Source organism: Medicago sativa, chromosome 3, assembly GCF_051527215.1.
Source record: "Medicago sativa cultivar Bolivia chromosome 3, Bolivia_mono, whole genome shotgun sequence".
Taxonomy (NCBI): domain Eukaryota; kingdom Viridiplantae; phylum Streptophyta; class Magnoliopsida; order Fabales; family Fabaceae; genus Medicago; species Medicago sativa.
Genome location: NC_140751.1, coordinates 24,416,254 through 24,441,047, shown reverse-complemented (window position 1 = coordinate 24,441,047; position 24,794 = coordinate 24,416,254). Strand labels below are relative to the sequence as shown.

The following is a 24,794-nucleotide window of genomic DNA, read 5'->3' as shown; positions in this document are numbered from 1 at the left end:
TGTTCAAACAATTAAAAGTGGTAACTTTTGTTGGATTAATTATTTAATTAATCAATTATGGATTGACAATAATCAATTATTATAAGTTGATGTCATAATATAAATTATGGTCTATTGTGTTAAGCACTAATTATATGATGAATTTGAGTGATTGGGCTTTTGTTACTAAATGGACCGTGATGGGTTGGACCATTTAGATAAGCCCAATGAGAGGTCCCTGCCCTCAGCCGTTTAGCTATTTAAACGTCATCCCATTAGACGGTTAATTATTCTGAAGATTGGTGAGAAAACCTAGAGCTAGACGGAATGAGGGTAGTTACCCCTCTCATAGTTGTCGGCGTTGTCTACGGTTATCCTTCATCAACCTAATTCAAAGGTACACAATCTCTTGTTCTTTTTTTTTGTTATTGATGATATGCTATAATTTGTATCTAGTAATTCATGGCTAAACCCTAAAATTTTCATCAATTGGTATCAGAGTCAATTAGATACTTTTATAGCTATTGCTGTTAATCGATTGATTTTAATATTCCATAACCGCAATCGATCGTATTTTACCCAAAAATAAATTTGTTGATCGGCGATGCACTGTTAATGGTATAATCTTGTTATCCGTCAATGAATTAGAAACATGTATTATGCACGTTAAATCACTGACTGAATTATATATAATATTCTTCATTGAATACATGAATCGTATGTATTGTGTGCCTATCATGATTTGTTAAAATCACATCTTGTATCCATGTCATATGCTACTTTACAAATTTGAAACCGTAATATACAAATTCAACTATGAATCTGTGATATGGATGATCATCAAAATTGATAAGTGTCTTCTTCTAATCTCCCAATCGTGGTGAATTCCGTTGCGTGTTACAAAGCCGGAATAGAGAGAAACCGTCAGGTCCATTCTCGGGTCTTCCGACCTGTTTTAAGATAAACCGACCCAAATATTTTAACCAGACATGTGTTAGCGCGTGCCATTTTCTAAAGTTCCAAACTTTATTTGCTTTAAATGCCAAATAAATGTTGTTTACTATTCTTATAATTTTGGCACATTTATTTGACACTTATAAATATTTTTTATATGTTATTATTTGGGGGATAATTAAATTATATTCTCATTTTTTTTTGTGTGTGTGAAAATTATATGAATATTCCTTACTCTTGTTTGATATTTATGAGAAATCTCAGTCTCAAACTTGAGATTGATGTGTCAATGAGGAATTTTACATCCCTAATTAACTAGTAAATATTATATTATATTATTTTGGGATATAAATATAATTTATCTTGTGCCCAAAATATTCAGAAGATTTGATTTATTTTATACCCTTAAAATTTGGGATTTAAATTACTTTTGAAATCTCTAATTTTTTTTTATGTAAATTGATATGAGAATCATATGTTCTTTTAAATCATGCATTCTTTAGATTTGAGTCTAAAATATAACACTTATGTAAATTATTCTTTTAAAGTGTTAGTATTGTGAAGAATCTTTAGACTCAATATTATATTCTTGTCTCAAATATCTTGTACAAACTAATATATTTTTTGAGAATTGTTGATATTGTATTTTTTGATGCATGGATTTCAAAATTTTGTCAAATCTTGAAAAGATCATATATCGATTAAATTGAGAATAATTTATTTCAAATCATGTATTCTCAATATTTGAGCTTAAACTGTTTTTGAAAATTCTCTCTTATATTTACTATTGTGAATTTATAGAAGGCTCAATTTTGTTAATTTTAATGCCAAGTATAATTAATTTATATTTTACGATTTTAAATATTCTTGGCATTATAAATATTCTAATGTAAGATATTCTTGAATTCATATTGTCTTAGCATAAAGATCCAAAGTTCACTAATTGATCATTCTTTTGGCAACATATTTAAACTAAGACACTTGTCTTTGATTTTTGTCACAAATTGTTTTGAAGGGTCCTCATAATATTTTGTTTTCAAAATGAGTATAGTGAGTTGTATATATATGTCATTTATATTAATTGAATATAATATTGACATATTTCTCTTTAATATACATTATGCTTTCTGCTATACTCTCTAATCTAGACCCGTAATTTATTACTCTAAATTTTGTGATAAATACTATTAGTGTGTCTTGTCGCAATTAAATATTTGGATCACAATTATGTTGAACTATGAATGAGGCGTGGTTGCATTTTTTTTATGCTAAAATTCTAATGATGAATTAAAATTTGTAAGCCTCTTTGTTGTTTATCTGTTAACTATTATCAGAACAACTTATTAAGAATTGAGGCAATTTTGAAAATATTTATCATCCTTACATCTGAATTCTTATATAAATCATATTCATTTATAATTAGAGTCTCACATATGTTTATTTACAATTGCTTATTCTCCATTGATGAATATTTTGAGATGACTATATTATAAGATATTCTCGTTAAGTCATCAACAGTCATTGGCTCTAAGTATAAGGATGAATGTCACACTCTTCGAGGTATGTTGTGATTTAATTATTTTATCCTCTTGTGACTTATTGCTTATTATTGCATATATGAAGAAATTTAGTCTTTCTTCTCTTTTGTTGAGCAATTATGATATTCTATATAGAAGTGAAATCCTTTTTCAGAATATTCTAAACAGAACTCTGTTGTTATATACTATTTTCTTACTATAATGCTCCATTTTGTATTTATGTTCTTTCTAATTTATAGTGGGAGTATTGAAAATTTTATTCTAAGAGTTCTATTCTGGATAAATTAGAAAACCATTTGACACACTTCTATTCCAAATAATAACTTTTGTTATTATACTACTTCATATAAAAGAAATTCTAAAGTCATATTTATGATGTGCTAATTTAAAATATTGTTAAGCACATTTTTTCTATCATTTGAATATGACCGAAGTTGAGTAAATTTAAGTATAATTGTTTATGCATGATATTATTGTATCATATTCTCTTAAGCATAAACATTATTTATTTGTATAATTGTAATCTCACCCATCGTGGGTACAATTATGCGAATTTTGTTAAATAGATTAGCATTATATTGGTAACAGTCATACCCTATCGGTGTGTTGTTATTAATATAATTGTTATTATTCAATGTACCTAAAATGTTTATACTTATGTCAATTATAATACTCTATCAATGTTTAAATTTTGAGACATAAGAATTGTACATTGTGATGATATAGTTCTTACTTATTATTATCCTTAAGGTTCTTGAATGAGATTACAATAAGTAAGTTACCCTATTAAAGACATGTAGAAAATTGTATAAATTTTTGCAATCCAATATTATTACATTTTGAATTAAATTTCTACCTAAATGTGATTTTTTTTTATATATATAAATATTTTGGATTGCTACTATCCCTTTGTTATGTGAGTGACGGACATACCCTATCGGTGTGGCGTTACTTAACATATCATTTTGTGATAGAGAAATAGTTGAATATTTTATTTAAAATATCTTTGAGACCTTTTAATTCAACTATCATTGTCTATTCTCTATCAAGTGGGAGAATCATTGCTATGTATTGTGTAACGTGATGGACATACCCTATCGGTATGACATTACTTAACATAATCATCCTTTTGTGGGTAAGATAGTTTAACTATCATTCTCCACCAAGTGGAGAAAATATCATTCTTCAACAAGTGAGAAAAATTCTACATGTCAACTAACTATATCTCATAAACAAATATATTTATTTGTTTTTCATATTTTAGATATGAAATTTTTGTTGAGACTTATATTGAGGATATTAGTTATGCTATTGCTATTCTTTAATACTTATGGAAGCTTATGACTATTTTCTCTTATATCCTCAATAATAATAAAATATAAGTTTTGTGTATTTCCGCTGCTTGTAACCTAATTGTTTCTCAAATTTGTGTAAGTATAAATTGTAGCATTTGAGTTTTGAGTGAGTTATTAAAATTGTGAACAGAGTCTTATATCCTATTTTTAGAGACTCATCTCGCTCATATGATGATAAATTTTTTATATAATCATCATACTCTGTCATATAACGGTTACTATGTTTATAAAATTCTGTGGAATTTTAATTGTGAAAAGGAGATCTTATGTTATAAAATTCTTAAATGAAAATTTACGTTCTCCTTAATTCTAAATGCAGAATATGTGGTTAACTACGAAACCCAATTCTTGATAATATCTGCCATTGATAAAATATGTATTTATGGGGGTTTCATATTATTCTTGAGTTACCACTTGTGTTAATAATTCTGCTATGCTCATGTGCAAAATATGTGGTTGAGTTCATAAAACTCTATTGGCTAAAATTATATAACCACTTATGTTGATAATCTTGCACTAGTAATTGAGTATCCCACTGTTGAATATTACATTATTATAATATTTTGTATCAGTGATCACTAATGAGAATCCCACTTACTCTTGTTTATATATATGTGTGGGATCAGTGGGAGTGTGTACACAATATTATATATTATGAGCTCAAATGAGAAATCTCACTCTTGTTTATATATATATATATATGTGAGATCAAGAGAAATGTGTACACAATATTATTGTTGTTATCGCCATATACTCTTGTGCACACTATAAAATATGGCATAGCTTAAGAGACTTTAAACTTTAGTCTCATTCTATTATATTGAGATATATGTTAAAATTCTATCGATCTCAATGAGCATCATAATTGGATGCTTAAGTCAATTTTGTTGGAATATGCACAATAACCTCGTAGCATGCAAATATATATTGTGCTTCTGTTTTACCAACATTCCACATTTTATGAGGTCATAAATAGTAAGTACAATGTATAATATCAATACTCCTATCGAGTATGATATTGTGTTCTTGTGGTACTTATAATTTGAGATAATCATAAATGTTCTTTTGTTATTGACATTCTAGTGGCCACATTAATCCACATATTTTTCTTTAAACTACGTGTCTATGTTAATCCAATTTGGGGATTATTGAATTTCCTATTTTGCTTTTATGGATTTTCATAGTCACATTTTTTTTGTAAAACTTGGATTAATTGAATGTCGTAGAACATTTATTGATTTTGACTATATGTAATTACACTCTTAATAGGCTATCCCTATAAGTAATTACTATTCGTGTACCTAGGTGGATATAGGACTTCTGTAATATTGAAAACTCATTGGCAGAACCACTAACCACAGACTTATATATATGAGTATTGTAACTCATAATGATTTGATCAAGTCTATGTTATTTTGGGTTAGTGGGAGTTTGTTATAGCATTTTTTAAAATGCTTGGGCTATTCTTTAGTGACATATTCTTTTTAATTCAAACGTGTCACTATAGATTCATCGTTTGTTAGAAAAGTGGGTCTTTGATCTGTATGATTTGTTTTCCCTATCGGATTCAATTTCTGCAGCATTAAAGCTTACTTCTCTTTTGAATGATTAGTGCTTTGACCATACATGTAATTTTAAATTTTTAAATTCTTTATGACAAGTGAATTTTTTTTATTTTTGCAGTAATTGAGTATTGTCATCCAAGTGGGAGATTGTTGGATTAATTATTTAATTAATCAATTATGGATTGACAATAATCAATTATTATAAGTTGATGTCATAATATAAATTATGGTCTATTGTGTTAAGCACTAATTATATGATGAATTTGAGTGATTGGGCTTTTGTTACTAAATGGACCGTGATGGGTTGGACCATTTAGATAAGCCCAATGAGAGGTCCCTGCCCTCAGCCGTTTAGCTATTTAAACGTCATCCCATTAGACGGTTAATTATTCTGAAGATTGGTGAGAAAACCTAGAGCTAGACGGAATGAGGGTAGTTACCCCTCTCATAGTTGTCGGCGTTGTCTACGGTTATCCTTCATCAACCTAATTCAAAGGTACACAATCTCTTGTTCTTTTTTTTTGTTATTGATGATATGCTATAATTTGTATCTAGTAATTCATGGCTAAACCCTAAAATTTTCATCAACTTTTGCATAAAAAAATTACGTAATTATTAAATTCACATTTGTTTGACTTATATATTTATTTTTTAAATAAAATTTCTTATAATATGTTTGACTTATATTTTTATTTTTAAAATAAAAAATTTCTTATAATAGATTCCTTAAAAATTTATGCTTTTTAAAGCCTTGAACTTTCCAGGATATCTCACTATCTCTCTAACCTTGTCAAACACCATCTACCTTCTTCTTAAACATTGAGTTAAATATTTTCTTTGAACCTTACCCATCCAAAGAAAAAAAGGCACAAAATCCAAATACCCTTTATCTATCTATATATAAGTTTTATTCTCTAACCTTGTCTCTATTTATGTGATTAATATCTTTGTATTGGTTATTGCAGAATTCCAAAGAAAAATATGCTTCAACTTTTTTTGACGATGGGTTTCTCTGCTGTTCCTTTACTTCTCTATATTCCACCAATCAGAAGCTTAAACTCTTTTGTGGAAACCATGGAAGAAATTAAGAGAGAATCAAGACTATATACCAACGGGTTGAATCCACGATTACAAGCAGGTTGGTCTAGGATCTTGAATCGTTTACTTTTCAACAGAAGGTAGATTCAAGAATATAATAATGGTTTTGTTTCATTTGAACCATGTAGAATTTTAATTTAAATGTTTTTTCTGTGTTTTTTTCAGTTCCCTTTCTCTTCTAGATTATATTTAACTTTGAATTTTAATTCTCTGTCACCTTTTGTTAAAGCTTTTGATGTTATTGAGGAATCATGTTGAGTTGAATCGAAAACTTTTAGGTGATGCTTTTTAATTTGGCGATTTATTCCTTTTCTCTGTTTTACCATGTTTACTAAAGGTATTGTGAAACACTAATGATGATATTGTTAAACAAGTGGTGGAGCTAAACTGATTTCTTTCAACCGGCTAAAGTAAGTTAGTTGTGAGAGAGTTGGTGGGGGATGAAACTCGAGTAGTATTTGAACAACCATTTAAGACAGTTTTTTTTCCTCTTTGTTTATTGATAAAAGATAATGGAAAGAAAATAAGAAGATAATGTAAGTATGAGGGAAAGTTGTCAAAAAGTTGTACGAATATCATTCTCATTGAACTCGACTCTAAATTCCTAAATCTTTAACTCGATACAAGTTTAAAGAGTAAGGATCCTCTCATTTATTTAAAAATAAATGAAGAATATCATTTGATAAAAGATACAAAAAAGGAGATAGTGAGTTTTACCACTAAGTGGCACTAAGTGGATTACATCTCTATTAATTTTTTGGCTTAAATATGTGTCCAGTCCCTGCAAATAGGCCTCAGTTGAATTTTAGTCCCTGTACTTACTAATCCTCCCAAACCTTCCCTGCAAATATTAATCACTTAAAATTTGGTCCAAATTAAGTTAATCCGCCTACGTGGCAGGTGATTAGCGACGTGGCGCCTACGTGGCATCTGGTGACTGGGTAAAGATCTCGCTGACTCAGCTTTTTACACCTAAACTTCCTATTTTGCCCTTAATGAAAGTAGAGAAAGATGAAATGACTATTATCCCCCTTCCTTCTTCCTTCCACCACTACTGTTCTCTTCCATCAGTACCACCACCGACCTCAATGAACCCAGCAACAACAACAACCCATAAGAACAGCAACAACAACAACCCATATGAAAGGGAAAAAAAACAAGATGAACAAAAAAATTCAGCAATCAAAATGCTGTACAAAAAGTGAATGAAGGTGAGAATTGAGGAGGAAGACCCTGTCCAGAACATCTTCTCTAACCCAGCAACACCATGGCTTTCCATTCCTTCTTCCCTCTCTTCTTTATTCACCAATCTGAATGGACCCAACAACAACATTATCGATCCATTGTCAGAACAAATCCATCCAAAGCAACAACATTTTCACGAATCAGATTTGGGTTTGTTTTGCGTGAAGACGTTGAAGATGACGTATTGACGTCTATTAATTTTCTTCTTGAAAGAAACAACATTTTCGCAGCAGCCGCCGGTGAAAGCGTCGGCGGAGACATTGACCGGAACAGTGATCTTTGATAGGAACGAAGAGATTTACGACGGTTCCGATGGAGTCCATTTGTGTTGTCAGCGATTTTGAATCGATCCAAGGAAGTGCCGACATCGGTGAGCCTTGAAACGGTTCGGCGGCGAGGGAAGAAGATATCTGAGGAAGGAGAGATCTGAAGAAGAGATATATGGTTTGGATGTGAAGATCCTTGTCCTGGCTTGTTGTTGGTGGCGGTGGACGGCAGTAGTGGGGGGAAGAAAGAGAGGAGGACGAGAGATTGAAGAGGAGGTTACGTTGTCTGGGATTATGATGTTTTGAGCTTGGAAGTTCAGATTCGTGTAGGGAAGAGGAAAGAAAGGAACCTGGAAGCTTTTGATATTTTTTCACTTTGTTGGGTTTTGGTAAGAACAATTGCAACCTAGGGTTCTTGTGAAAATGGAGGAAGAAAAATAGAGGAAGAAGGAAGAAGAAGAAGTCGTGAACGAAGAAGAGAGGGAAGAAGAACAAGTTGGAAACTCAGGGGCAAAACCGTCATTTTCCGGTCTCAGGATACATTAAGGGCAAAATGGGAACTTCACGTCCCAAAATCTGAGTCAGCCTGACACAAACCCAGTCACTACACGCCACATCAGCGCCACGTCGCTAATCACCTGCCACGTAGGCGGATTAACTTAATTTGGACCAAATTTTAAGTGATTAATATTTGCAGGGAAGGTTTGGGAGGATTAGTAAGTACAGGGACTAAAATTCAACTGACGCCTATTTGCAGGGACTGAACACATATTTAAGCCTAATTTTTTTCAAACTTCATTGTAGAAGAAATGATGAGATACTAACTCAATTTAAAATTGTTGTCGGCACTAGTAATTGCGGCTATAATGTTGTTGTTGTGGCACCCTCCATAAAAGCATTGCACCACAGTTGTTGTTAGGGCTGGACAAGGACCCGCGACCCGGCCCAACCCGAAAAAAACCGAAAAAAAACCCGATCTGAGTGGGTTCAAGCGGGTCTGCGGGTCAAACGGGTCATAAATGCGGGTTCAGAAGGGTAGACATGGGCAGAGGCGGGTAAAGGATATTCACCCGCGGGTACCCGAACCCGCCCGAGTTACACTATAATATTTTATTTTATTCACGTTTGAAACCCTCACACAGGCTGTAATATTTCCTCTTTTGAGAGACACAACCTGCAAAACCACACATAGACTGCAAAACCACTGCTCTCTCTTGAAAACTGTTGGCTTTCTCTCACAGTTGTATTGCATTTATTTTAATTATTAATTGTTTTGAAACAGTTATAATGATAACCTTTTTTGACTAATGTACTTCTTTATATCATTTATTTATGTTTACCACTAGTATTTACTAGTATTTATTTTCCTTTAATTTTCATTGAAAGCTACCTGCAAACTTGAATCTCTCTCCCTGCTTCTTCAAACGCAAACGCAGGCATGCTTCAGCTTCATCATCTCATTGCTTCTCTAGATTATCTTCTCTAAGCTAACAACATGCTCTATCACTCTCTTGTTTTTCTATAGACTATCTTCCTCCTCTTTCCACTTCTTTAGCTTCTTCTTAATCTTATTCTTCTCAAATCTCAGTTTTCTTGTTCTTCTTCATCTTGGTTGATGTATTGATGAATACACAGATCTGAGGATACTATACTGTTTTTTCAATTTTTTTTTCTTCTGAATCTTCAAAACCGCGCATACCCGGTCGATAAACCCGTGACCCGAAAGACCCGAACCCGTACAAACCGAAGAAGAAAAATAGGCATAAATGGATTGCTATACACAAACCGAAGGGTTGGGATGGGTCGAAGGTTCGGGCCCGAACCCGCCCGAACCCGACCGATGTCCACCCCTAGTTGTTGTGTGATTTTGAATTATGTGTAAAATTGCACGAATATGCATCATACAATTTTGGCCATGCTCCTTTAATATGACTCATATCGAATAAAAAATCTTGCTTTTAACAAACTCTTAATTGTGTTTCAAACACCTCACAATCAAAAATCAGTGTCCAAATTGAAACTCTATTGTGTTGGATAAATATTAATAGTGTAGTGGCGCAGTCATGTCATTTTAAATAGCTTATGAAAATTTTAAATTATTGTACGCTGTTACAGTTAGAGCTGTCAAAACGGGTTAGCCCGCATGAACCCATCCGTTATGCCCGATAAATTACAGGGTTTGGGTCTTAAATATTTTGAGTCCGAATTTTTATAGGGTTTTATAGTCTGGCCCTAAAAAGTCAGGTATTCGTTTTGGCTAGCCGTCCGTTTGGCCGCAAAACAAAAATAAATCTTATATATTATATATATTTTTTAAATAATTCTTTACTTAGTTGATTATTAAAGGAAAAAAAGTGAAATTTCAATGAATTAACACACAAATATAAAAGTAATATAAAATTATATTTACTCGTTTCGTTACTTATAATTTTAAAGATCGAACATATAAATATCTATAACCATAACGTACGTAATTTATATTTAAAATTGCCTTCCTTGCCGTTTTAGTTTGCGACATTTGCAGGAAAATGTTTACATTTTTTTTTGAGCTAGGCCTTATTTAAACATAATAAAAATATTATTTATAAGAAATTTTATAGGAGTATTTTATAGTAGTTTTTTATTTTAAAAAATTAATTTTTAATACGAGCCGACTCGTTTAGCTTGTGCAGGGTCGGGCTCGAGCAGTATTTTTCAAGCCCGTATTTCAACCGGGATTTTGGGTTAGCCCAATAAAGCCCGAAACCAGTTAGGACCGGCCCTAAATGGGCTGGCAGCCCATTTTAACCGCTCTAGCTACAGTCACAATGCGGATCACAACAATCACAATCTATCTTAAAAATAAAAAACAAAGTCCAATACCACTCCACCATCTCACGCCTCTTTCTTCAAGTGTGGTTAATGACCTTCAATTCAAAGTAAATTGTTCGGGAGAATACGAATGTAAAATGTAGACTTAAATGAAGTTTCAACCCCTCTATTTTGACTAAATCTAGATTTTAACCCCTTTATTTTAAAATTTGGAACTTGAGCCTCCTTATTTTATATTCTTTATGATTTTCCGACCATCAAATTTGGGCTCATATCATTTTAAATAAAAATTTGAAACAAATAATCAAAATACTTTTTCTTCAAAATATTTTAATTTTTAAAAATAAAAAATTAATTTTTTTTAATGTTAAGTAATTATTTTATTTTATTTTTGTTAAAAACTGAGAAACTAACAGTAGGAGTGGTCTGGACCAATTACACAATAGAATGTCTAATATAAGGCATGCCTGAACTATCCTTAGTCACTAAAGGATGACTATTACTTTTCCCACCCTATATCATACCCACGTGCCTTAGAAAAATGACAAACATGGCCATCGGATTACGTAATCCGGAAAAAACGAAATATTGTCTGGATTACGCAATCCGGACGATTTCGAACTATAAAAGGAAATTCACCCTCCCCCCCCCCCATTTTACAGTTTCACAGTTTTACCTCTCTCTCTCTCTCTCTCTCTCTCTCTCTCTCTCTCTCTCTCTCTCTCTCTCTCTCTCTCCTCTCTCCCGTATCCCAAAATCCGAATGGTACGAATCAGTCCAAATTTGGAGTTTTTTTTGCTCAAAATAACCACATTTGAAGCCTTACCAAACATCAAATTGAAGGTTAGTTCGAAATTCGAAATCCTTATGCATGCAAGTTAATTTGGGCGAATTTTTTTTCTTGGGCACTGAAGCTGTCTGGATTTAGTTTTCCGAACTAGATTGTTGCAGTTCAGAATGTAAAATCCGGACAAATTTGTGTGTATTTTTTTTTCTTCCTTTTTTTGTGCTGTATTGTGCCCTAAATTTGGATCATGTTGTGCTATGCATGTTACAAGTATGGACCTTGTTGATCGGATAAGGGATGATAATGAGGTCATGCATGCATCCGTTAGGAGAGAGCGGGAAGAGCATCGAGAGGCTCGAGAGGCGGAGGAGGGTGTAGTTTAGGCTCCCAGGCGTAGGGCTGGCAAACCACGTCGTGTTGTTGCGAAGGACGAGCCTCAGCCTGAGGCTGGCCCAGATTACGAGCAGATGGATGTGGAGCATCAGGCTGAGGATGATGCTGAGGAAATGGAGGAGGATGCCTAGCAGAAGCGGCGGCGGAGGAGGGGAAGATGGTGGTGTAGCCAGACCCTGAGCCTTTTGATGACTACCCAAGTGGCCCACATAACACTACTTTGCTGACGAGGTACCATGTGAGGGAGTGATACGTATTAATTTGATACTTTAATGATTGATTGTAAATTATTATTAATCTTTATGAAATTGATGTTAATCTTGGTGAAACTGATGTTAATGTGGTATAAGCCATTACCTCTGATTAATTCTTTGTATTTTAATTTGATATCTAGTTTAATTCACCTTATCTTTGTGAAACTGATGTTAATGTTTTGTTTTTAATTTTTTGCAGTGGTAGACCAATTTAAAATGCATCAACAACAGGAAGAAGATTGATACGATGCATGATGATGATACCAAGCCTATCATGGCTACACGGTGGTGGCTTGATGCACTGGCTGCCATCGGTCTTTCTTGGCTTCAGGATACCAGCTACAGCCAAATTGACCACAACCTGATTTCTGCATTTGTGGAGAGGCAGCACGAGGAGACTTTGAGCTTTCGCCTTCTGTTTGGGGAGATGGCAGTGACACTTGATGACGTGTCCTATTTGCTGCATCTCCCCATTGATGACATGCTTCTGTCCCACGAGACCATTTCAAGGGACGGTGAAGTGGATATGATGATGAGGTATTTGGGGTCTATTGCTGGAGATGCTCTTGATGAGGTGACTAAGACCAGAGATGCACATGCACAGTTTAGCTACTTGCGGAGGATTTTCAAGGAGCGTCTCCAACTGTAGTTGGCGTTAGATACTGAGGGTGGTATGGAGGAGGAGGTGTAGAGATTGCGGGACCAATTCTTGGTGGGGATCACGCTCTTCACTGACAAGAGCGCCAACTATGTGGATGTTGTCTACCTGCGGTACTTCAGAGACATGAAGGTTGTTTCTGGTTTTTCATGGGGAGATGTGCGCCTATCTCACTTGTATAAGGAGCTTAACCATGCTCTCCATTGGGCATGCCGTTAGTTGTTAGGATACTTGTCTTTGCTACAGCAGGTAGTTAGAGCTGAGCGGAAGGTTGGGCCGCATCATAGATCATGTGCAAGCTGTTATGTCCGGTGGTGAGGTGCAGCGCGGGTCTGAGGCATGGCAACATTGAGAGGAAGTATTGAGAGAGGTTCATGGTGGGAAGGTTTACAGCCGTAGGGGAGCTATTGAGGGTGGCAGGGGTGTTGGGGGTTCCAGAGGTGACAGGGGTGGTATGTGTGTAGTGATAAGGGGTTGATTGTAATTTTTAATCATGTTATGTTATGTTTGAATATTTTGGATTGTTTATAGTTATGTAACACTTGCACATTGGCAACAACATCCACCAGGTTGGTTTAAGTTCCAAAATCCACGAATTTGTCCGAATTTCATTATCCGAAAGGAGTTCGGATTATGTAATCTGGACTAAGGGTATTTTTGGAAAAAAATAGGACGCGCGAGGAACTAAATAGGGTGAGAAAAAGTAATAGTCCTAAAGGAAACCACAAAAGCATGTGGTGAAACCCACCAATGTGAGAAAAGCATAGGTAAACCATGCTATATTTTTGGACTATTACTTTTTCCACCCTATGCCATACTCATGCGCCCTGCAAAAAAGACGAAAATATCCTTCGGATTACAAAATCCGAAAAAATATGAAATGGATTACGTAATTTGGACTGCTTCGATATATATAAGGAAGTTCACCCCTCCCATTTTATAGTTTCACAGTTTCACTTTTCACTTTCTCTCTCTCCCTTATCCCAAAATTCGAATTGCACAAATCAATCCAAAATTGGAGTTTTTTTGCTCAAAATTACCGCATTTGAAGCTTAATCAAACATCAAATTGAAGGTTAGTTCTAATTCCTTATGCATGCAAGTTAATTTGGCCAAATTTTTTTTTCTTTTGCACTGAAGTTGTTCGGATTTCGTTTTCTGGACTAGATTGTTGGAGTTCAGAAAATGAAATCCGGAATGAACCTGTATAATTTTTTCTTTGTTTTATGTTGTGTTATGCCTTTTATGTTGATTACCCTAATATGCATGTTAGGTATGGATCTGTAAGTTCAGATTATAACCTAAGAGGGGGGGGGGGGGGGGGGGGGGTGAATTAGGTTTCTAGGAATATTGGTTAATTTTTCAAAGTTTAGCGTTCTTGATAATTTTTCCGGTAAATAATGATGAAGGTATGAATGCGGAAAAATAAAAGAGCAAGGGAATAAGAAAAGACACAATAGAGTTTATAGTGGTTCCCCTCTAAACCTTAGGGTCAGTCCACTCCCTTCACACCCCGCGAAGGAATTCACTATGTTAGAATCTTTGTTACAAGCAATCTCACCCCAAGACCCCCTAACAATCTTTCTAACATAAACACAAGAAAGAAACCCTCTCTCTTGATTACAACACAAACACCAAACACTTTTGGTGGACTTTGAATCTCCCCGAATCAAAGAACCTTTTACAACAATCACAAGATAGCACCCCACTATCTTTAACAATAATTCCCACCAACAATTGATGAGAATGTTACAAATGAATTGAAGAATAAAATTGTATGGCTGTATATCTTGATCAATATCACTTTAACAATATGGATTTAGTGCTCAGAAAACTTTTTAATAAATGCTAAAGTGTATGCAAAGTTTTCCAAACAATTTGAATGAAAGTTTAAAGACAAGTGATATTGAAAAATGTTAATTGAGATAATGAAAGTTGTTGTGTGTAAATTGCTTTGATTCTTAATTGAATTTATAGAGGCTAAAAAGATGTTTATGAAGCAATGCTACTTTTTCTAAAAGAGTTACCAATATATAGAAACATATTTGAAATGACATCTATTTACAAATATGAGTATGAAATTACATTTTAAAAAAACTGGCCGTTGACAGTAAATACAAAAACATTCGTTGGATATATAATGATCAAATAGTCAAAATAATTTCTTTATAAAATCCAACGGCACCAAAAAGATATATGGCCAATGGATACAATATATATTTAAATAATATCATTGAAAACATGCTGAAGCAAATATAGCCGTTGACATGCCTTTAAAAAAAAAGACATGCTATATATTATTCTTTTGTATAAACAATTTTGGCCAAACAAAATATACGTGCTGAAACAAATTTATTAAATGATTTTTCGAGATCAAAAATAATTTTTCTAATTAAAAATATTTTCATGCAAAAATATTTTAATGCAAAATCACACTTTTATAAAAATCATTGTGAGTGTGTGATTTATTTTCATGATCGTTTTAGCATTGCTTCATATGGAGACTTAGAAAAAATGTTTATAATTATTTTCTGAGCATTCTAAGTTGTTCCCTAAGTTAAGAATGATAAATCAAAGATAAGGACCATACTTACAAAAATATAACTATGAAGCCTAAGTCCCATTGTCTTCATTCTTCAACTTGAGCCTCCATGGTTTTTCTTCTTTTGTGATATGTGTTTGTTATCATCAAAACCCAACCAAGTCTAATGTAATATCCCGCCTGTCAGTGTCGGAATATTACCGTCAATCGTGCTATAAGATTAATATAAAGGAAAGTAAGTTTATGGAGAACATTATCAAGTGATGACAGTCAAATACGAGCTAAGTCTCAGAGTCGTATTTAACACGCTTAAGATAAAGGGTATTTTGGTAATTTCACACAAAAGGATATTTATTTGATATTTGTCCCAAAATATCTCATTTTCTCCCAACCTTTCTCTCTCTTGCTTGGAAAAGTTTATCTCCTCCTTCTCTCTACTCTCCATCGCCTCTCTTTCTTCTTCTTCTTCTTTTCTTCTTCTTCCATCAATCCTTTCCAAACTATTTCCAAATCATGAAACAAGTTGTGTAAGTTTTCCAATGGTGCTAGAAGCTTGGATTAATAGGTAAGCTTCAATTCTTCTCTCCTTTATGAAGTTAAGGTTTTGATTAAGTGGGATTCTTGAATGATCAAACTTATGTTGTGGTTTGTACATAATCATGGAGGTATATAGAAGCTTGGGTTAGCAATTTTTCCATCTTAAAGCTCATAAAGAGATGTTCAAGGGAAGCTAGGTTTTTGATGCAGAGAAAAGTTGGAATTGGAGCTTAAGCTGGGGCTGTTGCTTAATCAATTAGGTGAGTGTTTCATTAATTTTGAATTTGAGGTTGATTATGGATGAATTTCATGAAATAGTGGTAAGCTCAAGTTCTGGTTTTTAATTCGTAACTATTTCTATGTAGCTTGAAATTGAATGATTGCTGAAGTTTTGGATTCCTCATTCAATTCCCTATAGTTCGGACACAAATTTTGTATGATTCGGATTTGAAACGAGTTCGGAAAACATGTTTAAAGTTTGGTATTTTCTGCTGGATTCTGGCTGCGGATTTTGGAACAGGGCTTCATTAAAATGGTAAGAACTCTTTCCATGTAACTCTGAATTGAGTGGTTGTTATTGATGTGGATAGATAACGAAATTCCCAACAGTTTAGACACAAGAATTATTAAATTCTATTAAGTATACTAGGAGAAAAGTTACCTGCAAGTTTGGGGAAAGTTTCAGTCTCGTTTCTGTACCAATGTCCACTCTTTTGTTAAACTGTACAAATTGGATGGTTAATCCTCAAAACAAAAATTATATTTGGAATCCTGACACCCTAAGCTTTCCAACGAGTGGTCGTTTTCTCAAAACCGATATCGTTTGGTATTTTAATTAAATTGTTAAAGTCAAGGCATTGATGCTGGATATTGCAGGGTACGGGTTTTGCATAAGTGAGTCATATTGAATGGACAAGGACTGAAGCAGAGGTCTGAAAATAAGGCTTCTAAGAGCAAGATAAGAGGGTTGAAGGGAAAGCAATGATATGAGCTTTGAGTTGTGGCAAAAGATATTGAGAGAATCAAGAACTTTTATGGTGAGTTCCATAGATAGTTTTCCCACCCTTTGGGATTATGTTTTTATCTTGTGAGGATAATATGAATATTAGGAATTTTATATGTTATGATTAGTTACCTAAATTATGCCATGCTTGCTAACTCATGAATACTTGCTGAAAAGATATTTTACATGTTTTTATATATTTACTTAAGAATAAAACAAGTATTTAATATGTTGGTAAAGCGTGGCATGCGAGAGAATAATATTCATTATGTCCGGGTAGCATAAAATAAGAAAGGGGAAAGAACTAGAGCCTCGATATAGTTATCGAGAACTAGATAGTTAGCATGAATTATTTATGCTAGGATGTGAGAGATTGGATATCTTTTCACAAAGAAGTTAAGCAAGAATCCTAAATATGATAAGACGCGAAGTGTAATCTCTTCTCATATGTTTAAGATAATCAAGCATTATGTTAAGACGTGAATTGATGATTAATCTCTTCACATATGTAAGAATCAACAAGTAAGCATGAAAATGTTTAACCTTTCATGATATGTTTAAGATTAAGATTTATGATTAAAAAATGAATATGTAGGTGACATGTCTCTTGCAATCCATGAAGGTATGGATTCAAGGGGTTCTCATGATGGGAACGATTTAAGCCGTAAGGGACCCGCATGTCACTGAGTAAGTAAGATGTAGGTGTTCGTGTCTCTTGTTATCCACGCCAGGGGGATACGAGAGGTTCTCGACCTAAGGGGAACGGTTCAAGCCGCAAGGGACCCACACGACACCGAGGGAGTCCGATGTACGTACATCGGTCATGTATGGGATTGTTCTCGGGGTTACTCCACCCGGGACTCTCCGTAAAATGAACTCAGATAATAATGTTTGTTCAACGCTAACCAAGTATGACCCTAACTTTATTTATGTTTATGTTGCAAGAAATGAATTTATGTAAGATTATGTTTATGAGCAATAGCACGAGATGCTATTAGACAAGTATAAGATATGAAATAGATCAAGTAAAGAATGTTATGCCGATGACGATCTTAGGTTCCCCTAATCGTCCGGTTTAGGATTGTGTCATGAATATGTGATGTTAAGTCTTGATGCGTTTAACGTATCTTGAGTTAGCGGTCCTAGGATCCCTTGACCGCCATGACACGTATGATAGTAAGCCTATAACAAGTAAGATGAATTATGACGGCCCTAGTATGCACAACCGTCTAAGTATGCAAGTCCCCACACACGTATAATCAACCGTCAGGTTGTAATGTAGACACGTGGTGACCGTAGGTTTCCCCTTGAGGTTGCCTTTAGCCTAGGATTAGGTGGAACTCACTGAGACATTATGTCTCATCCCAATCCTATTTTGTTTCAGATATCAGGTGGATTAGCAAGCCAGTAGCCGAATGGATGATGCGACAAATGTTCGTTCGTACTTGCAGCTGGATGGAGTGGATTTTAAAGGATGCTTTTATGATGTTTTAGAAAAGTTAAGTTGTATTATCATTGTACGAACGCCCTTGTTGTCCTTTATATTCATTCGAAGTTTTATTGTTGTAAATTTTTAATGTATCCAGTACTAAATTAACGCACTTGCTAGGCTTTCTAGATACGTCTAGTATGGGTGTTACATTTGGTATCAGAGCAGGTCGATTCAGACCGTGCCTTGGGTCATTAAGTTACAACTAAGAAAGTGGGACCATAGGGTTCCAGGTAAATGTTTTAATTGTTGATGTTAGTTGAGCCTGATCAACTCAATTTAACATTCGACGGTTAGAACGGATGCCTGAGAGCTGAATGGGACCAGGAGGAATGAATTATGTGATGAAGATGATTTGAGAAGGTAGGAACTCGGAGTAAGAATAGTAAGAAACTGATTATGCCAAATGGTGGCCGGTGGGCTAATCCGTTTAAGTACGATTTCTTCGGGAATGCAAGGTTATGTCAAGATGGGTTGATCCGACAACGTTGGGGAAGTTGTTAAAGATATTTTGAATACCCGAAGGTGAAGAATTTGAGAATGTTTAAGAGGGACCGGAAGTTTCGGTAAAAGTCGTTGTTGGAGTGGGACAATGTTATAGAAAGGAAATATATTTATGGAACATAAGTACAAGGCTACAAGATAAGGAGAAGTCGACATATGTGGACGGAGTTAGTAGACTCTCAGAAGTAGAGTTATGTGAATGAGGTTATGGATTTGTAAGCTCAGAGTGGACAAGGTTCTGGTGTTTTGAAAGTGCGATAAGTTGCAATGTAGCGAGGCAAGTTACTCGTAGTAGAAGAAGTTAAAGGTTTAAGCGAAAGTTTATGTCGTCAGGATTAAGGCATTAGTTTCCGACGTTCCGAGAACTGTATCAAATTAGGTTGATGCTTGCCATTAATATATTATAGAATATTTTACAATAATGGGAATGAATGATATGCATTAGGTTACTTGAGAAATAAGGATTTTATGTAAAGTAGGTTTTTGAAAGAAAAAAAAATGTTGAACTGAAGAAGCTCACCAATAGCGAACCTGGGCGAGGTTTCTGTTTTTCCGAAAACGGTCAGTTCGTCTCTAGGGTCTGCAGTAACTATTGGAGAGTTATTTTCGCAATAATATTTTAAGTGATGAAAACCTTTATGACAACAAGTGACGAATGCATATCACACCCTAAGATTTTCAAAGGAAGAAGGCATGAGCAACTATCAACGAAATTGATTTGATTCAAGGTAACTTTGGAAGTTAATGTGTTAAGAGTCAAGATGAGCTTAAACCAAGAATATAAAGGTTCCGGTATATGATTGGACGTTATGGATGTGAAGACATGAAGTAAGAAGTTAGGTGGTGAGGAGTTATGTTTGATCACAAAATTCTCAGGTTTTGGTGGAGTATTAATTACCCCTCGAATCTATGATTTGCTTAATTAGTTTACTAAGGCTCGTTACCATGACAAATTTTAATGTTTGTGAAATTTATAAAATTTTAGAAAAGATATACGCATACGGGTGATTGGAATTGGTGTTCATGAATTTTAAATGGAATTCCGTAGGTACCGGTTGGTTACAATACATGAAAAATAATTTGAACACTTGGAGCAAGATTTGATGACACTGTTGTGTTATCAACTCGTTCCATGAATTTTATGGTAACGACCGAGACCCAAAATTCAATATTTTATACATATAATAAAGAAACCTCAACACCAATGATCCGTGTGCAAAATTATGAAGTTTTCTTCAAGAATAAAATTAACGAGCTAGCATTGGTAAGATTAAGCAAAGCATAGCATGCGAGAAACAAAGATGCAAAGTAGGATGTTCAAGATAGGTATGCACGGTGTGCAATATGAGCATGCTATGGGAATTCGAGATTTGCTCAGGAATAAACTTAAGAATGGTAGTGATACGACAGAAGGTAAATCTACAAGTAAGTATGTAAAGTTCAACTACAAGAAGGTAATATGAGAATACGGCAAGTCTATCATGAGATTCTGTCAAACAAGGCCTCATGAAGAGCAAGTTGCAGAAGTGGATGCCACATGAATGGTCTTGAGAAGAGTTCAAGAAGATGATACAGTATAAGAGAAGGAATGAGAAGTTTCACTCGTATCGATAGAATGGAGTGTTGGCTGCAACCAACCGATGGGAATCAGAGAAGCGCAACGGAAGTGAACCGGTTAAGTTGTTAATTATAAAGAAGCTAAATATTGTTATGTGGATCAAGGATCCTACATGGTCTGAGTTATACATCAATATGTGTCTGAAACATACATATAGTTAAGAAGGAATAGAAAAGAATCCACTTTCGAAGTTTAAGAATTTTATCACGGAAGGAATTACGATTCATGAGTTATGTATGATGAGATTCATACTCTTCGATGCCATGATGGTTAAATGATGACGATGCTTACTTGAATGGTGCAATTGAGCACTGCAGGGCAAACCTGGATTCTAGTGAGACTCCAGTTGAAAGGCAAATCATGAGTGTCCCAGATAGCGATAAGTTACCCATATAAATGATTTACCCTAAGTAGGTAATATGGATCCGAGATATATGGTACAATATGCCGTAAGAATAAGTTTTGCTCATGATGTTTTAAAGTTAAGTTAAGACTATGAGAAGAATGATTCCGACAATGCAAGGATTATTTCAAAATGTTATGTTTGAACTCGTTACATGTTAAATGATCTCTAAATTTCGAGGACGAAATTTTTTTAAGAGGGGTAGAATGTAATATCCCGCCTGTCAGTGTCGGAATATTACCGTCAATCGTGCTATAAGATTAATATAAAGGAAAGTAAGTTTATGGAGAACATTATCAAGTGATGACAGTCAAATACGAGCTAAGTCTCAGAGTCGTATTTAACACGCTTAAGATAAAGGGTATTTTGGTAATTTCACACAAAAGGATATTTATTTGATATTTGTCCCAAAATATCTCATTTTCTCCCAACCTTTCTCTCTCTTGCTTGGAAAAGTTTATCTCCTCCTTCTCTCTACTCTCCATCGCCTCTCTTTCTTCTTCTTCTTCTTTTCTTCTTCTTCCATCAATCCTTTCCAAACTATTTCCAAATCATGAAACAAGTTGTGTAAGTTTTCCAATGGTGCTAGAAGCTTGGATTAATAGGTAAGCTTCAATTCTTCTCTCCTTTATGAAGTTAAGGTTTTGATTAAGTGGGATTCTTGAATGATCAAGCTTATGTTGTGGTTTGTACATAATCATGGAGGTATATAGAAGCTTGGGTTAGCAATTTTTCCATCTTAAAGCTCATAAAGAGATGTTCAAGGGAAGCTAGGTTTTTGATGCAGAGAAAAGTTGGAATTGGAGCTTAAGCTGGGGCTGTTGCTTAATCAATTAGGTGAGTGTTTCATTAATTTTGAATTTGAGGTTGATTATGGATGAATTTCATGAAATAGTGGTAAGCTCAAGTTCTGGTTTTTAATTCGTAACTATTTCTATGTAGCTTGAAATTGAATGATTGCTGAAGTTTTGGATTCCTCATTCAATTCCCTATAGTTCGGACACAAATTTTGTATGATTCGGATTTGAAACGAGTTCGGAAAACATGTTTAAAGTTTGGTATTTTCTGCTGGATTCTGGCTGCGGATTTTGGAACAGGGCTTCATTAAAATGGTAAGAACTCTTTCCATGTAACTCTGAATTGAGTGGTTGTTATTGCTGTGGATAGATAACGAAATTCCCTACAGTTTTGACACAAGAATTATTAAATTCTATTAAGTATAGTAGGAGAAAAGTTACCTGCAAGTTTGGGGAAAGTTTCAGTCTCGTTTCTGTACCAATGTCCACTCTTTTGTTAAACTGTACAAATTGGATGGTTAATCCTCAAAACAAAAATTATATTTGGAATCCTGACACCCTAAGCTTTCCAACGAGTGGTCGTTTTCTCAAAACCGATATCGTTTGGTATTTTAATTAAATTGTTAAAGTCAAGGCATTGATGCTGGATATTGCAGGGTACGGGTTTTGCATAAGTGAGTCATATTGAATGGACAAGGACTGAAGCAGAGGTCTGAAAATAAGGCTTCTAAGAGCAAGATAAGAGGGTTGAAGGGAAAGCAATGATATGAGCTTTGAGTTGTGGCAAAAGATATTGAGAGAATCAAGAACTTTTATGGTGAGTTCCATAGATAGTTTTCCCACCCTTGGGATTATGTTTTTATCTTGTGAGGATAATATGAATATTAGGAATTTTATATGTTATGATTAGTTACCCAAATTATGCCATGCTTGCTAACTCATGAATACTTGCTGAAAAGATATTTTACATGTTTTTATATATTTACTTAAGAATAAAACAAGTATTTAATATGTTGGTAAAGCGTGGCATGCGAGAGAATAATATTCATTATGTCCGGGTAGCATAAAATAAGAAAGGGGAAAGAACTAGAGCCTCGATATAGTTATCGAGAACTAGATAGTTAGCATGAATTATTTATGCTAGGATGTGAGAGATTGGATATCTTTTCACAAAGAAGTTAAGCAAGAATCCTAAATATGATAAGACGCGAAGTGTAATCTCTTCTCATATGTTTAAGATAATCAAGCATTATGTTAAGACGTGAATTGATGATTAATCTCTTCACATATGTAAGAATCAACAAGTAAGCATGAAAATGTTTAACCTTTCATGATATGTTTAAGATTAAGATTTATGATTAAAAAATGAATATGTAGGTGACATGTCTCTTGCAATCCATGAAGGTATGGATTCAAGGGGTTCTCATGATGGGAACGATTTAAGCCGTAAGGGACCCGCATGTCACTGAGTAAGTAAGATGTAGGTGTTCGTGTCTCTTGTTATCCACGCCAGGGGGATACGAGAGGTTCTCGACCTAAGGGGAACGGTTCAAGCCGCAAGGGACCCACACGACACCGAGGGAGTCCGATGTACGTACATCGGTCATGTATGGGATTGTTCTCGGGGTTACTCCACCCGGGACTCTCCGTAAAATGAACTCAGATAATAATGTTTGTTCAACGCTAACCAAGTATGACCCTAACTTTATTTATGTTTATGTTGCAAGAAATGAATTTATGTAAGATTATGTTTATGAGCAATAGCACGAGATGCTATTAGACAAGTATAAGATATGAAATAGATCAAGTAAAGAATGTTATGCCGATGACGATCTTAGGTTCCCCTAATCGTCCGGTTTAGGATTGTGTCATGAATATGTGATGTTAAGTCTTGATGCGTTTAACGTATCTTGAGTTAGCGGTCCTAGGATCCCTTGACCGCCATGACACGTATGATAGTAAGCCTATAACAAGTAAGATGAATTATGACGGCCCTAGTATGCACAACCGTCTAAGTATGCAAGTCCCCACACACGTATAATCAACCGTCAGGTTGTAATGTAGACACGTGGTGACCGTAGGTTTCCCCTTGAGGTTGCCTTTAGCCTAGGATTAGGTGGAACTCACTGAGACATTATGTCTCATCCCAATCCTATTTTGTTTCAGATATCAGGTGGATTAGCAAGCCAGTAGCCGAATGGATGATGCGACAAGTGTTCGTTCGTACTTGCAGCTGGATGGAGTGGATTTTAAAGGATGCTTTTATGATGTTTTAGAAAAGTTAAGTTGTATTATCATTGTACGAACGCCCTTGTTGTCCTTTTATATTCATTCGAAGTTTTATTGTTGTAAATTTTTAATGTATCCAGTACTAAATTAACGCACTTGCTAGGCTTTCTAGATACGTCTAGTATGGGTGTTACATTTGGTATCAGAGCAGGTCGATTCAGACCGTGCCTTGGGTCATTAAGTTACAACTAAGAAAGTGGGACCATAGGGTTCCAGGTAAATGTTTTAATTGTTGATGTTAGTTGAGCCTGATCAACTCAATTTAACATTCGACGGTTAGAACGGATGCCTGAGAGCTGAATGGGACCAGGAGGAATGAATTATGTGATGAAGATGATTTGAGAAGGTAGGAACTCGGAGTAAGAATAGTAAGAAACTGATTATGCCAAATGGTGGCCGGTGGGCTAATCCGTTTAAGTACGATTTCTTCGGGAATGCAAGGTTATGTCAAGATGGGTTGATCCGACAACGTTGGGGAAGTTGTTAAAGATATTTTGAATACCCGAAGGTGAAGAATTTGAGAATGTTTAAGAGGGACCGGAAGTTTCGGTAAAAGTCGTTGTTGGAGTGGGACAATGTTATAGAAAGGAAATATATTTATGGAACATAAGTACAAGGCTACAAGATAAGGAGAAGTCGACATATGTGGACGGAGTTAGTAGACTCTCAGAAGTAGAGTTATGTGAATGAGGTTATGGATTTGTAAGCTC

The 24,794-nt window shown here is 34.7% G+C and overlaps 1 protein-coding gene and 1 long non-coding RNA gene across 4 annotated transcripts; both read left to right on the top strand.

Moving 5' to 3' along the window:
• Nucleotides 1–6,149: 6,149 nt before the first annotated feature.
• On the top strand, nucleotides 6,150–6,781 carry LOC146936567 (uncharacterized). The gene is made up of 2 exons (XM_085757717.1): nucleotides 6,150–6,257; nucleotides 6,357–6,781. Exon 2 carries the CDS (start codon nucleotides 6,373–6,375, stop codon nucleotides 6,571–6,573), a length of 201 nt encoding a protein of 66 aa, XP_085613843.1. The 5' UTR covers nucleotides 6,150–6,257; nucleotides 6,357–6,372; the 3' UTR covers nucleotides 6,574–6,781.
• Nucleotides 6,782–15,611: 8,830 nt separating this feature from the next.
• Nucleotides 15,612–24,148, top strand: LOC146936566 (uncharacterized). 3 transcript variants are annotated; one of them, XR_015030660.1, is made up of 8 exons: nucleotides 15,612–16,009; nucleotides 16,118–16,241; nucleotides 16,347–16,516; nucleotides 16,858–17,018; nucleotides 21,712–21,835; nucleotides 21,941–22,110; nucleotides 22,452–22,612; nucleotides 23,962–24,148. It is a non-coding gene; the product is annotated as an uncharacterized LOC146936566 (long non-coding RNA). The 3 variants fall into 3 exon arrangements; XR_015030658.1 differs by having other exon boundaries at nucleotides 16,110–16,241; nucleotides 21,704–21,835; XR_015030659.1 differs by having other exon boundaries at nucleotides 15,866–16,009; nucleotides 21,704–21,835.
• Nucleotides 24,149–24,794: the final 646 nt, after the last annotated feature.

What these genes read in the sequence shown, in the direction of transcription:
- LOC146936567 (XM_085757717.1), top strand. Translation starts at nt 6,373, where the DNA reads ATGCTTCAACTTTTTTTGACGATGGGTTTCTCTGCTGTTCCTTTACTT.